The sequence below is a fragment of the Chelonoidis abingdonii genome, chromosome 10, assembly GCF_003597395.2.
Source record: "Chelonoidis abingdonii isolate Lonesome George chromosome 10, CheloAbing_2.0, whole genome shotgun sequence".
NCBI lineage: Eukaryota > Metazoa > Chordata > Testudines > Testudinidae > Chelonoidis > Chelonoidis abingdonii.
The window spans coordinates 30,893,252-30,909,745 of NC_133778.1; the positions used below are offsets into that span (position 1 = coordinate 30,893,252).

The window sequence follows — 16,494 nt, forward strand, 5'->3', positions numbered from 1 at the left end:
CACCAGTTTTAAAACAAAAGTGACCTATCCTATGTTTGCAGTGAGTAGAATTTTGTATATCCAGGTTATGCACACAATCATGGTAACTGTGTACGCATATGCAGACACACATAAAAGGATCTGGTTTTAAAAAATGGCCCTTAGTGCCCAGGCAGTACAATTTTTAAGGTCTCATTCAAAAGCCAAGTCTATAAATTGAACTGCATAAGATTCAGTTTGGGCCTAAGGAAACAAAATGACTTCCACTGATTTCAAGTGGGCTCTACATCAGTATACCCTGGAAGAATGAAGGGATGATCCCCTCCACCTGAGATTTAAACCTATTGTTTCAGGGTGTCTATATATGTAAATCCTTAATTTTAGGACTTTTAGCCACTCCCCTCAAAGCAAACAAGCCTGCTCTAATGCCTGCCATCGGTTTTCTTCTGAAAGGCTTAATACAAAGAACTTAGTTGATTTTCTCCCAAATAAAAAATAAGCTACAGTAGCCATTTAAATGCCTAGGTAGCCTCCTTTTAGCTTGGTCTTTACTTTATTCTGTGAACTTCTGAATTACTTTTCTGGCTGACAAAGTTCTTTGACACAATTTGCCACAGGTGATAATGGATCAGAGTTTCTTTCACCCACCCAGCTGTGCGACTTCCACAGCCACTCACACAACGCCCTCACTCTTTCGTAGAAAGAGACCCTCAACATTGTACGCTTGGGATGCATCTGGTCAATCTCCAAACCACAGCGCAAGGAGGGGGTGGGTGGGAGAGCGGAGAGTGCCAGAAAAGAAATCAAGTGTCTAGAGACCCGAGCTACAGTAGAACAGGATGTTCGCCCGCTTCGGGGAACAGGGGAAGAGGAAGGCATAGGAGGCTTTGTTCATTTCACAATTCTTTCGGCCCTTCAAGGCTCCACCAAAGGCGACCAGATCATGTCCTGATTTGATAGTCACAGTCCCGATATTCGGGGCTTTGTCTTATATAGGCGCCTATTAACTCCCTACCCCCGTCCTGATTTTTCACATTTGGTCTCACCCTGCCACCAGGGGCCACAGCCCCTCTGGGGACTCACACGGCCCTGGAGCCGCCAAAGGGGACCCAGGTTACAACATCCTCTTCCCCCGCGCCCCCCGAGTGCGGACCCCTGCCCGCCGGGCTGACAGATACGTACGAGGAGGAGTCTGGCGCGAAGAAATCCACAGCGAAGCCGAAGTAACTCCCCTCCGAGCCGGAGTAAACAGCCGGGCCATCCGCGTCCAGATTGAAGGCGCCGCCGAGCGCCAGCCAGCGGCCCAGGAGCAGCAGCAGCAGGCGGAGGCGAGCCATGGCCGGTGCCCAGGCGCCTGGCAATGCCCAGCGGCTGCCCGAGCCGCCCGGCCGGCCCCACAGCAGCCGAAGCGGAGCCGCGCCCGCGGGCGAGGGACGCCTGGCAGTGCCCGCTGCCGGCAGGACCAGGCCCGGGGCGGGCGGGGCGAGGCGGGGTGCGGGGCGGCGCAGAGCTTCCCGGCCGGGCGGGTCGCTTCCTTTCTGGTCGTGTTCCCGGAGCGGCGCTTCCCTGCGACTGGGGCTGGCGAGAAACCGCCACAGCCTCCGCCTCTCCCGGCCGGGTGACGCGCCAGGGCGGGGGAAGCCGCGTCCTGGGGCGCTGGGGCAGGGGGGTGGAGCGTCCGTTCCGGGGGCGGGACAGGGTCGGTGCCGGCCATGGGGGGTGGGGTGCTCGCTTCCCTCCACGCCTGCCCCCGCCAGCCGGGGGCACCTGCTGGGCTGCTCTTGCGCCGGGCTCCCCAGCACTGAGTGCCAGGCCCCGGGCGCCAGGAGGTCGGAGCAGCACCCCCGGGACAGGAGGAGCAGAGCAGCGGCAGCGCCCGAGTGCCGGGGTCTGCGCGGCCCAGGGAACCGCTTAGCAGCAGGGGCCGGTCAGTGCCACTTCCCGCCCCGGAGATGGGATGTTTGTCCGCTTTGGGACACTTAGGCTTAAGGTTGTCAGCGACTCTAAGCTGGAAAAAACCGGGACTTCGAGGATGCTCCTGAGCCCAGAAATCTAGACAGCGGCAGAATGTGCTGAGCCCCCTTGCCGATTTCCCAGGGCAGCTGCCTCAGAAAAAGGGAGGCTTCTGGGCAAACGTGGGCAGGTGGCACCTCTACTTAGTCAATTGCAACTGGACAGTCAGGGAAATGATGACAGCACAAAAACCCTGAAAACAGAACTGAGGGAAGAAGAGATATTTTTCTACAAAAACAATGAGTGTACCTTAAAAGCTTCTTGGAACAGGGACTGTGTCTTCATTCTCCCAGAGTGAAATCATGGCTCTGTTGAAGTCAGTGGTAAAATGCCAGTTAACTTCAGTGAGGCCAGGATTTCATCTTGTGTTTCTGTGGACAAATGCAGAATCATCATAATTAAGGGTTTTTTTCTAACACATTTATTCTAACCCAAATGATGGAATGTTTCGGGAAGTTTGCTAAAGTTATATGGCTAATTTTGAGTAATATCAGGGTGGAAAGAAAATATATTTGGCACAGATTAAGAACTCAGATTTTTTAGCTTTAAAGTTTAATTTGTCATACACTTAATCTTTAATGAGGTCAAGTGCCTCAACGTTATTTTGAAACATCTGACACTACAGATAAGGGAGAACTGTTTGACATTATATGTTTGGATTTTCAAAAAGCCTGTGATGAATTCCCTCACAAGAAGCTATTAAGGAAAGAAAGTAGCGGAGAAGAGGGAAAGTGCTTTCATGTATTACAATCTCCTACAGGGACAGAAGCAAGGTGAGAATAAGTGGTCAGTTTTCAGCATGGCAAAAGGTTCAAAGCAGAGTGCCCTAGAGTTCAATAGGGGGATTGTGTTGTTCGATATTAGTTAGGGGGAAGTTGTATGGTCTGTATTATGCAAGAAGTGAGATTAGGTGATTGGTCCCTTCTGGCCATAGAATCTATTAATATAGTTGTCAGTGATCTCAGGAAAAGGTTTAAGTGGTGAGGCCTACAGTTTGGAGACTGCACAAAATTTAGATTAGTCCAGACAAGAGAAGGGTCTGAGGAGCTTCAGAACACTAGGAGAATGGGCAACATGATGGCAGATGAAATTCAAGCAAAGTAATAAACATTGGAAGACATCATTTGGAACTATCCATACACTGTGATTGGTTTAAAATTAACTCTCATCCCTCAGGGAAAAAAGGCCTAGATCTCATTATGACACTCAATGGAAACCTCTGCTCAATGGAGAGTAATGTTCAAAACTCTTAAATAAAATCTTGGTTGCATACAAAATGGGATAAAGTACTGAAAATGTTATGCTATCATAGCAATCAGTTGTACACCTTCACCTGCAATACTGTCTTTGGTGCTAGCTGCTTGCTGAAAAAGAAAATACTGGCAATAAAAGAAGTTCAGAGACAGATGAATGTGGTAGGGAGATACCTAGAGGCAGAGGGAGACTTTCAAATGGAGGAGAGATAGAAAGGGCTGGGGCTGCTTAGTTCAGAGAGGAGGTAAATAAGTGAGAGAATGATAAAGATACATAAGATAATGACTCGTATAGACACGGTAAAATGAATGTCAAGTCTGGCTTTTCTCAGATGCTGAACAAAGGAGACATTGAATTAAACAGCAAGGCAACAAAATTGAAAACTGATAAAAAAAAATGTATAATTAACCTGTGGAACTCACTGTCACAAGGCCAACAGTTCTGCAGACTCCAAATAGGAATACAGTTACATTAGTTAACGAGCTGGCATCCTTTCGTCTGCAAGAGATGGTGGAAATTGCAGCCTATGATTTAGATGGTTTGCAATGTCTCATGTGACTGAATAGGCCAATCTGAGATTTGCTTGATCTTTGGCAGTTATTGCAAATGTATGTATCTTGGTTGGGAGCTGCTTGCTTTCTGTGAGCTCTTTTCTCCTCAAACTGTAGGAGCCAGCTCCTGTCATGCACTTTGATACCCTGATGGAGATGATGGTGCCACTTGTTACGATCACTTGCTAAGATTTCCTATTGGTCAGAATCAATTCCAAATTTAGATAGGTTTGAATAAACAGTATCTGAATCAGGGTTCAGAAGAAACTCCTCTATGAACATGTTCTTTCAGAATTGTCAGAGTTTCGGGCACCTTCCTTTAAAGCGTCTGGTACATATCACTGGCAGAGATGGCGGGGGGGAGGCAAGGTGTGGGTGATGCACACAGATACTGAACTAGATGGACTTTGGGTCTGAGCCAAGTAAAAGCAAAACCAATGACAGCAAATAATAAAGGCTGCACACAATATATTAGAGTTACCAGGTAGGTAGATATTAAGATATCTTAATAGATACATTTTTGATTCAAGGTCAGATGCAGAGTTCTGGGAATCCCTTCTAAAAAGAGGGAAGCAGCAAGGAAATAAGTGTATGAAATACACCTGAAGATGGGGAGATTTCTATTAGTAGACAGCTCTTTAATCTAGCAAAAACATAAGATCCAATGCCTGGAAGCTGAAGCTAGAAATAATGCACATATTTTTAACCATGAGAGTGAGTAACCATTGGAACAACCTGCCAAGTGATGTGATGAATTCTCCATCACTAAGGCTTGTCTACACTACCGCCCGAGGTCGATCTAAGATACGCAACTTCAGTGCAGTAAGTCGACAGCTGATACTCTCCCATCAACTCTGTTTGCACTCTTCGTTCTGGTGGAGTACTGGAGTCGACAGGAGAGTGCTCAGCGGTTGATTTATCGTGTCTATACTAGATGCAATAAATCAGCTGAATCAATCACTGCCCGCAGATCCAATGAGTAGTGTAGAAAAACCCTAAGTATTTCAATCTAGATTAGATGTATTTGTAAAAGATGTTCTTGAGCTTGATAAAGGAATCACTTGGTGAAATTCTGTGGCCTGTGTTTTATAAAAGATCAGACTGAGTGATCATAGTGTTCCCTTTTGGCTTTAAAATCTGGAACTGCAGGTGCTCATCACCTCTGAAAATCAAGTGCAAGATGCCTGAAGTTGGGGTTCAAAAAAGGGAGGTACCCAAAATCAGAAATTGCTTTTAAACATATATTCTGTGATTCTGGGAGGGCAATCAGCATCTATAAGGATTAGAGTCTCTTTTTTTCAAGTGGAAAACACATCCAATAGGAAATCATTCTTAAAAGTGCTAAATTCTTAAAGTGCTGTTTAAAAGACCTACGACTAATCTATCTACCATTGTTCCTGAACAAAATCCCTTGCCAAAGGAGGCATTTTAATGATTTATTTTTTGATAAAAAGGCTTAATCCACATCTAATCAAATTAATTTATTAATATTTAATAGAGTCCTCTGTTCTAACAAGATTTGTCCTACTTTTCCTGTAAGATCCTAATCCTCTTAAGACCCTTTCACAAACAGGGAATATGATCTTTTATCCACAACCACAGTAATGAATCACATTTTAGGATTAGAATCAGAGTTTCCTGTTTTCTATCCAATATGATATCACAGTCTTCTCTTTTCTGTCCCAGCTAGTTCTCAACAACTCAGATTCATTGATCTCTGTAGTCTTTAGGGCACAAGCTAATTAGAACAAGCTATATAAGGTTTCCATTGATTATCAGTATTGGAGATGGAGACCTCATCTAGCACTAGATTAAAATCTAACAGAGAAAGTCACCTAAACTTTAAAAGGCATAACATAATATTTATCTCTGGATATAATATAATTACATATTGTTGGTTATATACAATATAAATTAAGTCAGTCTGAAGTCAACTAAAGATTGCCCAGATTATGGTAGATTAAAGGGAAGATCAAGATAATGGTAACCTTTAGGAAAGTTTCTGAATCTATTTTGGATTTAATAAATATGGAGAATTACTATTAAAAGCATAGTAATTCTGCATATTTAAAGTCACAGGCGGGTTCTGCCCTTGCTTACACAGTGTAACAGCAGAATTTGAGGCGTAGTTTTGAGTAAATTTGGAAAGTTTGTCAAAAAAAAGATCATAAATTATGAAGACACAAGGCAGTGCTGTTTCTCACATACACTGATCTTATGTAATATGAGCAGCAAAAGAGGGGGGAAAAGAAAAAGAAGAAAAGTTTCAACATAAAACTTTCTTACCCCTGAATTGTTTTTTTCCAAAACAGAAATACTAGGCTGCTTTTTACATACATAGAAATTGACTGATAATCTGTCCAGTGGGCCATTTATTCATTTAAACATACTAATATGGTTATGTTGGTTTGAGAAATGCTCCTATGCCTTGCCTAATTATTCTTTCCATTCACTATACCTGGGAAACTTGGGATTGATTTGGTATGCACTATAGGGAAAAGATGAAGATGAGGGTTAGAGGAAAAGTCAAAAATGGGGGATGGAGCTGCCTGTGGGGTACTATGCTATACCTAGTGTCACAGGGGTAGCCGTGTTTGTCTGGATCTGTAAAAGCAGCGAAGAATTCTGTGGCACCTTATAGACTAACAGATGTTTTGGAGCATGAGCTTTCGTGGGTGAATACCCACTTCGTCAGATGCAGTGGGTATTCACCCACGAAAGCTCATGCTCCAAAACATCTGTTAGTCTATAAGGTGCCACAGGATTCTTTGCTGCTTATGCTATACCTATTTTCTCTGCTGGACCCATCAGTGTCTGCAGAAACTAAATTTCATTTTGTTTCTAGTCCTTGTAGCAGAGAGGATAAATGGACACTGACACATGGCTGAGTCCTCACACAAACAAAACCAGACAAGGGCCAAGAGTATATCCTGGTGAGTTTTTTCTCCAGAAAATATCTCATGACAATGGGAGAAGTATTGACTGCCTCTTGCATTCATCTCGCTCAAAAACAATTGAAGAGATTTTGCCTTAACTTTAATTTAAAATAATCATTTTGCTGATACTCCCCTTTCATTATGTCATGTTATATATAACTCACACTGTAAAACTCTGAAAGCAGGAATTGTGTATTCCACGTAGGCAGTAATATATCTAAAATGCCATGCATGCCTATTGTGTTAAATATAATTTTAAATCACAATCCTTATAAATGATAAGCAATATTGTTTTAGTTAAATAACAAAGCCAGCACTCCCAGACAAGAAAATACTGCCTTTAATAACTAGAGTATGTGATATATCCATAAAAGGGAATTATATAGTTAAACTGAAAAGATAAGGTCCCTAAATCCAATAATACTGTACATTATATTCATAAATACTTATCCAGAAGTTTTCATCTAATAATCTGAAAATGCTTTATTACTACAGCTAGCTGAACATTTTTCTGTCAAAAATTTTTTGACAGAAAACTGGGTTTTCACTTACATTATTTTTTTGTTTTGCAGAAAGTGTCTACTTTCTTAAAAATCTTTCAATATTTTGTGAGGGTTTTTTTAAAGTGTTTTTTTCACACCCCTGAGCAACATAAATTATGCTGACATAAGCTGTAGTGTAGACATAGCTTTAATAATTTCAGTTACTACACCTGTCCTTAAGCCCCTCTGGCAATTTTCCTGTTTTTTTAAAAAAATGTTCTCTTCCCTGCTGTGGATATGTAAAAAACATAAACAAGGTGAGGTCAGCTAAGTGACTGACTATAGAGGATAAACAGTGAATTGACACAAAGAGCTGGCAAATGTGCAATATAAACAAGCTCAGAAACAGAAAAATGCTTTAATCTCTTTTGATTATAGACAGGTGTTACTTACAGCATGAGTAGGTAAACAGAAAGAGAAGAGTGGGGTTTTTTTTTAATTGACAGTGTTCCTTTAAAACTATATCCAAATCACTGAAAAATGCTTTATTTTCAAAGTGTCAGAGCTGCTCTGTCAATTATAAGTTTTAGTGGTGACTCTTTCTGCTTAGCGGTCCAGTGTTATCTTCCATTGGCAGTTAAGAGAATTCATTAAGAGAAGAGGTATGTGAAAATATCACACGCTGGATTCCTTATCTCTGGGGTTATTTATCTAATTTCAAACAATTTCCCCTCTGCTCTTTCCTTCACTACTGTTTCACATACATATCTCTTCTCATTTTGTCTTGAGCTGTACCAAAGTGAGTAAGGTAATAAAGCCTGTCATTTTCCTGACTCAGCAGACAGCCTCCCACTCTTCTCCCACCAAGTTTAGTCACTGATCCAGCTAAGCGGAAGTCATGGAGTCATTACTGTCTGGCTTAATTCAGAGCACAATCAGAGTCAGTAAGTCTAGACAGTTTCAGGGTGTAGCCACATCTCCTAATATGGCATTATTACCCCCACCTCCAGCCCAGGTAGAGCTGGAAAGTGAAGGAGATTTGGGTCATATTTGGTTCTCTGCTGTTGTCTCTTTAACTGTTGCACCACTGTGTGTCTTGATCAAAGCCAGCTTGCTCTGCATTAATGAGGAAGAAGAGTATTTTGTGTTGTATGAAAGCTTAACTAATCTGTTTATTGCTTGCACTGAGTAATTAGGTCTGACAGAGCGATAAGATGGACTGCTGTTTGAATACACAAGAATGGGTTTGTTAATGTTTACAGGCAAAAACACCTCTCATCAGGCATGGAGATGGGGGGAGGGGTGCAGGATTTCCTGCTTTCTCAGTGTTCCAGCATAACTATAAACTGAAACCTGTAAAATCATGTTTCAGACAGTGAACAAGCAAAGTATGTGCTTATGTGTTTGCTCTCCTCTTATCTCCACTGTTAGATTTGCAGTTACTGAATAGGATGCTTGGTGATAAAAGCTAACAATTAAAGAGTAGATGAGAGGACTGGCTCCATTTTTTAGAAATGCTAGGGATGGGGTTGTGGAGAAAGGCAGGATTAATTTAAAATTAATCTAGCCTTTTTTAGGGTCTTACGGTCTAGGGATAAACTCTGCCCCATATTGGGATCTACTAACTCTGGATCTAGTCTTGCAAGCCGCTATTTGTGTGAATAGTTTTTACAGGAGGACTGCCAGGGGAGTCAACAGGACTACTCACATGAATAAAACTTTGCATGATCAGACCCTAAGAGAGATCTGAGTTCCAGTCTTGGATCTACCACGAACTTCCCATGTGCTCTTGGACAAGTCACTGCCCTCTTTCTGTGCCTCAATCTCCATTTTACATTCTTCCACTCTATATCTGTCTTGTCTAGGGTTATTTTCTTTCACCGTGTGTTGCTGCAATGCTGAAAGGAAATAAAAGTGTGCTTTATTGTGACCAGGTCAACAGTAGCAAAATGGGAGGACACAGACTTCTAGCTAGTTGGAGATGGTGGGAAATGTTTCTCAAGCACACTGATATTTGCAGGCCTAGCTTCATGCCAGATGAATTGCAGACTATCTTGACAATCTGTAGGCATGCATCCCCAGTGCTGGGTGTGGACAAATACATTTACAAGCTTTTCTAAACTTGCCAAAGAGAGGAAGATTAGATAGTGGGTAATAGCTTAATCGGTGACATTGAGGGATGGTTTCTTCAGGGTTGCTCTGCCATTGTAGTCTTTAAAGCAGGAAGAAGGATGTACAAAAGAAGCATTAGCAATCTCAGTTGGAAGATATCCCTGTTGTTCATTATCCTTCTTTACTAATCAAGAGGGCCAGGGGTCTGATTCATAAGTGTTGGGTCATGACTCCGTTAGAGTGTCCCACGTGTTTTGAGTGGGATGAATTCATGGAGTGAAGGAGGGCTGAGCATGGATTTGCTCATGGGTTCTAGTACCATGCTGCCTGAGAAGCCCTTACAGACATGGACTGTGTCCTCAGTGAAGAAAGATATGAGCAATGGGTAGGTTGTGTTGGGGACTGTAAGCACGTGGGGTTGGTAAAATCACTCACCACTCTGAATATTTCTTCTCGGCATGGTTCGGTGCATTAATGGAGGTGAGCTGCCGTGAACTCTTGGCCTGAAATACAAGCTTTTGATAGGCCTGGAAACAGGCTTTTCTTTTGGTGTGTTTTTGCTTTTGATTTCCACCATTGTCACTTGAACTACTGCCCATCTCATTTGCTGGTGCAGGACATCTGTGAACCATAGGAATCTGTGAGAGCAATGGGGTGTGGAGGGGAGCGGGGGGAAAGAGACTCTGGGGCCACTCTATCTATGGTTCTGGTTAGCATGTGATGAGTCTTACCAGATCTGCAGTGCCTCATTCAGTTGTTGGACTGACGATGCCCTCAAGGATGTTTTACAAATTGGTGGGACCCAAAAGCCTTAGAGATTGAACCATGATTATATGGCTTTCATGCAGTATAGAAAGTACCAAGACCTCTGCCTGAATAATGCAATAGTCCAGTCAGGACAATGGCTGGATAAAGATGTATTTTGAGTCAAAATTTAGCCCAAAGATCACGCCTAAGATATGGCTGGCTAAGTAGGTTAGGCCAGAAACAACCTGAAAGAGTCTTGAGGAAGAACAAGGAAGTGAGTTCCAAAACATGTCTGTGTTTGGATTTAATTCCTTGAGTATTGTTAGTAACATTACTTCAGTATAAGACAATGACATTTTCCTCCCATGATTCTTTGCCTTCTGTAGAGGATAAGTTACTCATCCGAGTTTTATTTCCAGGACCTCACACAGTCAGAATAAGAAACAATTCCACTGCCTTTAACAATTGACTCATATTTCCTTGGTTTGACCAGAATTAAGTCCTCATAACTCATGCCTTTTACTAAACATTCATTCTGAATAGCAGTCCTGCAAACTTGAAAAACGAATATAATCCATATAGGCATTAATTGCTCTTTTTTTCTTTTTAAGAATTAATAAGGATTTTTTTCTCCATTAGAGAAACAGCGGGAAAGGTTGATGGGCCTAGGGCAGGCTCCCTACTTAGCTACTGAGCTCCACATGCTGCCTCCGCTCCATCCCAAGCTCTGGTTCTGCAGCTCCAATTGACTGGGAACTGTGGCCAGTGGGAGCTGTGGGGGCAGTGCCTGCCGGAAGAGGCAGCACAAGAAGCTAGGAGCTGAGGGAGGGAAGCAAGCCTCCCACCCAGGTAAGCACTGCCCCACACCCCAATCCCTAGCCTTGAGCCCTCCCACATCCAAACTCCTGCCACTGGGCCGGGCACATCAGCCGCTGCAGAAGTCATGGAGAGTCACAGAATCCGTGACTTCTATGAGTTCAGTGACAAACAAGGAGCCTTATTTATGATGATCAGTGTGACATAAGCTTTCATCAGCGACTTACATGGCATTCTTTGGCAGACTTCTATGTAGATGTCAGATCCAGGGGATTCCTGTAACCCTTACCTCTATTCCCTCTGGGTCACACACATATCCTAGCTCATTTTATCACCTAGAACATCCCCCGCTGTTCCCTCAGTATCTCCCCTGATGATTGCTGTTTCTTTGTTGTCCATCTTCATACAGCCCTACATTCTGACCCTCTGTCAGGGCCAGTAATAATACAAAGGAGCCTAGAGAGATTAGCAGCTTGGGACAATACGCAACATGAGATGAAATTTAGAAAATGTAAGATACTACCTCAGGGGAAATAAGTTGAAACATACATAATTCAATGTCAGTAGGAAACTTTGGGAGCAGTAATGTTAATTACCGCATATTCTATTATCTGCCAAAAAGAAATAAGATTCCCCTTCCATGCAGCCAAAGTGTATATGCATATGAAATAAGAAAGGGCTTAATGCTGGAAGTTCTCCATACATGGAAATCTACTGAAGTCAGTGGGGGGTCTGGAGGCTTTTTGGATTATGCCTTTTCTTATTTCTTTTGGTGCATAAAAGTATATCCACTAACTGGCATCACAACTGTTTTCCACTACACAGATATCACCATTATTCTTTTCAATTATCTATCTATGTATATATATCATCACACCTTTCCCTGTGTGTTTTCTGACTGCATACAACACACCTCTGCTGCATCCTTCTGACTTGAGGGATCTGATCCTTCAAAGTGTGATCTCTTAATTATACACTAGAAAGAGTAATAAAAGTTTAATACACATCGATATGGTTATCCATTGTGTAATGATTGCATATTGCTTAGCATGTATAGATATAGCCAAAAGGGCAAGTACAGCTAGCTAACTTCCAAATGCAGCAGTTATTCAAACTAGTCAATGTAAATCAGAGAGTTGTCTGAAAAACAAAATACTAGTTTTCTATGAGAATGCTGCATAAGAGTGACAGTTCTGAAAATTACAGCAATTCCTGATTAGACACTCAAGGCTGCATTGCTATTCATTTGTTTGGACTGGAATCTTGGAGTTTCAAAGGAGAGCTGCGCTTGTTTAGGTACACATCTGTGTCCTGGCCATGAGACATCTGAGGCTGATGGAAAGCATGGAAGGATTGGTAATGTGATTCAGAGTCTTTCTTGTAGCTACAAAGTGTTACACATGGCTGCTTGATGGCCTTCAATCCACTCTTTATGGACAAGTGGCCAGGGCTTAAAGAAACCCACAAAATTTACCCTCTCAGTGGCAGAAGAAAAGCCAAGGATTAAACAGGCATGGAGAGGAAACAAAACTGCCATTCCCACATGGCTGGTTCCTCCAGGAAAAGGTTGAGGCAGATGACTGGAGCAGTGAGAGGGAAAGATTGCACTGCACCTGCCTGTAGCACTCCTGTTCAGAGGGCACAAAAATGACTTCAACCTTCTGAGCTGTCTCTAAGGAGTCGATTCACTCTGTTATAAAAGGACTGGTGTAGTAAATGCAGTTTCACGATTTCTAGTGGTCAGGGAATGACAGGAATGGTTTGGCTGAGATTCCAAAATAACCACAAGAGATAACAACAGTAGGTAGGTTTTATATAGTGCTTTGTATTAGTAGATTTCAAAGCGCTTAAAAAGTTCAGTATCATTATCTGCATTTTACAGATGGGGAAACAGAGGCACAGAGAAAGGACGTGACTTGTGCAAGGGCATGCAGCAGGCCAGTGGCATGGCTGGAAAGAGAACTTTTGTCTTCCAAGTCTCAGTCCAGTGGTCTAGCCACTTGGCCTCACTACCTTGATATGCACTGCAACTGATGGAAGGGGGCAATAAAATGTCTATGGATCCATGGATCCTCTGCATAATCTGTTATTTTTAGACCACATGTACCTGAACCATCTGATGTACAGGGAAATCAGATTTTCTCACTGGGTCTTACTTTGCTCTTTCACACACTTCTTGCAGTAATCTTATTCTGCTTTAGTTTGTTCTTTCTCTCTTCCCTTTTAGAATGCCTCTAGTTCTTTTTTCCTCCTTGCTGTAGAAGAGTGAAATGAAAGTGTGGGAGAATGAGCAGACATTTCATTCTCTCTCTTGTTTTTCATGCTCTCCTCATTTCTTTCCTAATGATTTCCATGGAGTTATCCTGATTTATACCCAATGAGGTTCTGGTCCATTGTCCTCATCAAAATATTAGACACGTGATACATGAGGGTGTGTGAAAAATAACTCTGAGGCTGTTTGTTCTCGACTTGTTATAGCTTGTGATAATAGCAAGGTGCATCTTTAAACAAAGGCAGTCAAAATTTCACTGATCCTCATTGAACGGATACTCAGTTACAACATGCCCCACTGAAGCACAAAGCAACAATCTCATCATTATTTTTGCATGACGCTGGTTGGAAAAATTTTGGTATCTCTTTCTCCTTAAGTGGCTTTAATTAACTGTGTCCCAGTGTACACACTTGCAATGCTGTATTTTATAAGAATTTGCATTTATAATATAGCTACTCATTTTATACCTTGCCTCTGTGTCCTGCTGTACTAAACACAAATAAAATGGTGCTATTGATGATTCACTGAATAGAATAATTTTTCTCATCACTTGGAATAATAGTCAATAGTTCCTTGAGGATGAGCATATCAGGGCCATAATATCCTAAATGAGTAAAGCAGCAAAGGCTGCTCTCTCTAAAGGACAACAGACCATCTATGAAGTAAATGGAAGACAGTTGAAGAGAGACAAGACAAAGCTAAGGTCATTGTCTTGCAGGTGTATATGGGAGCTGAAGGGAAGGGGCAGGCAATTTGCATATACAACCACTGAAAGGTCTCTCTAAATCACTTTTGTGCCTTGTAAAACACACTGTACAGAACTATGGGAAAGGGATATCTACACCTTTGTACAGGGCTTAGTGCACTGGGCCCCATTCTTGAGGGTCCCTAGGCACTTCCATAACAAAGATTGTAGCTTTGTCAGTTATTAACAAACATGCTTGAAGGATTAGGGTCCTGACAAGATCAAGATAAAACTATCAATGTATCTAGTTCCTCTAGTTGGTATTAAATTATAAAAAGGAATAAATGAAATTCTCTGGCACTACCTCCCTCCCAGGCACTTGCTAGCCTTCTGTTTTTTTACTAAATACCATTTTTCTTTCTAACTCCTTTGGTCAGTCTTAGACCCATCATTCTTCCCCCCCATCTTCCTTTTTCTCTTCTCTCCTAATGCTGGCAAGTGTGAATAAAGAAACATCCTACAGAAAAACAAATAAGATTTGTCATTACTGTGTAAGCTAAAGCATTTAAGAAAGGGATATGCATGTGGAGATGGATCTTCCCAAGTTTAAAGCTATAGTGATTTTGGTGCATTGGGGAAGGCAGGGATCTGAACTTGTGAATTTCCTGGTCTGTGCACTTAAAATGATCACTTCTAAAAGTTCACTAATAGCTCAAGATAGGCATAGCAGCTGTCTGCATAGAAGTGCAGAACACGTGGCTAAGAGTGTGTTTCCAAACACATTGTTTCTAAGCTTAATTATTACCTTGTAATCAAAAACTTGAATACATTGCACGGGTTTAGCTACTTTTAAGAAATTGGAACAAAGAAAGAATAGAGCTACTGTAGTAGAAAGAAACAGTCATTCTTGCTCCTCTTGACCTTTGGTTTTGTTTTCTCGCTACTTTAACTGAATATCTGCATACTCAAGCAAGTTATAGTTCCTGCTGTTGACTTGGATACTATAACGTTCTGTTCAGCAACTTTTGGGAAGTGACTGCAGTTGAGAAGCATTTACACAACACAGGAGCCAAGAAACCACTGAATGTTCATTATCTAAACTAGTTTTATTACATGGAATGTGAAAAAAGCTGTGTCTCCACTGTATATTAGTGTGTATAAGGATTTTAAAAACAAACAAAATACAGTGGCTATCGATGAATAGCTGAAGGGCCTGGAGGAAAGAAGAGGAAAAGAATCTATAACCTAATCAGTGAGCCTTTTTGGCCAGAAAAGCACGTTCCGAGCGAGAAAAAATGGAGTCCCTTTCACTGAATTCATACACTATCTATGGCAGATTAAAGTACTTTTATTCGCATTAGATACAATGAATATATGTAATGTGTATCTGAGTTCAGTGAATTGCATAAAGGCAATGTTTCAGGTAACTCATTTCATTCAAGCAGGACCTTGTCCCTCACTTTACTGTAACTGACTTTAATAGAAATTAACACCACAGAAACAAGAACAAAAGCCTCCACTTGATATTTTTCTTACTATCTGTGCACGAAATCAGATTCAGGTGTACCCACTTGTATTACATCAGTGTTCATTTGCAAAAGCACAGATATATAGTTTCCAGAACTCATTCAGATGAAGAATGCACTCACACAGACTGGAATAAGTACTTGTCATACTGCTTGATTTCCTGGAATTTGAGCTTTGTACAAGACACAGGACTGGAAAATATTTTAAAAATAGATTATGTTTAAGCCAATCTTCAAATGATGGAAGTACTTAAATTCCTGGAATTTAAAAGTAGCTCATTTCTGCATTCATTTCTTAAATTTTTCTTCAAAACTGAAAGTATGCTGAACCACCACCCAAGTTTAAGGATTTTTTTTAAAGCTAAAGGCTGTCATCCTGCTTGCTACAGTTAGAAAACAAGACAGGGCAAAAGAGCTGAGCAAGAGAGGACACTATAGAATTGGCAAAGAAGAAAGGACACAGATGAGGGCAGTGAATGACAATATTTTCTGGCTCTGGGGAATTAATTTATTTGAGGTGCTGAGCACATGTAGCTATTATTGTCTTGAAGTTCTGAGTACGCCATACTGTTGAAAGTCAGGCCCCAAAGCGCTCAGTGTTTAAATGAAACACTTATTGCTTAAAATGTACAGAACTGGAGAGTATTTTAATTGTATTATGACATCTTTTCATTGAACACTTTACTCTCCTCTTCCCAACTTTTGAAAAGATGCTGGTGTGGCTACTAGCATTTGTTTAGGCATTTCTCATCCCTTGGGCCAGACTTTGTGGACCACAGAACTGTTACTTACCCCATAGTTCATGAAACTTTGGAACACTACATTTAACACCCCCATCAGACTTGGTGGATGTGCTGACTGGGGGAGGGAAAAAAAGCAAAAGATTTTTGGTACAATTTCAAAGACACAATTTAACCCTTTTTAAAGCACTGCAGTTATAAGAGTCAATACTGTATGTGAAACAGATGCCTGCCTGCAAGAAGGCACAAGAATTATCATCTTTCAATTGCCAAAAAGTGTCTTGGGCAGCTGATTACCAATATTATGTTATTGTAGGGCACAAGTCACTGACTGGTGGCTACACCCTAACTACTTCAGCTTCAGCACCAACTTGTAATGAC

The 16,494-nt window shown here is 41.7% G+C and overlaps 1 protein-coding gene across 1 annotated transcript in view; it reads right to left on the bottom strand.

Moving 5' to 3' along the window:
* The window catches only part of ITGAV (integrin subunit alpha V), an 89,023-nt gene extending 87,417 nt beyond the window's left edge, over positions 1-1,606 (bottom strand). Inside the window, exon 1 of the mRNA XM_032791258.2 lies at positions 1,162-1,606. Within this exon, the coding sequence (XP_032647149.1) occupies positions 1,162-1,316 (155 nt within the window). The 5' untranslated portion in view covers positions 1,317-1,606. The remainder of the gene's footprint in view (positions 1-1,161) is intronic.
* Positions 1,607-16,494: the final 14,888 nt, after the last annotated feature.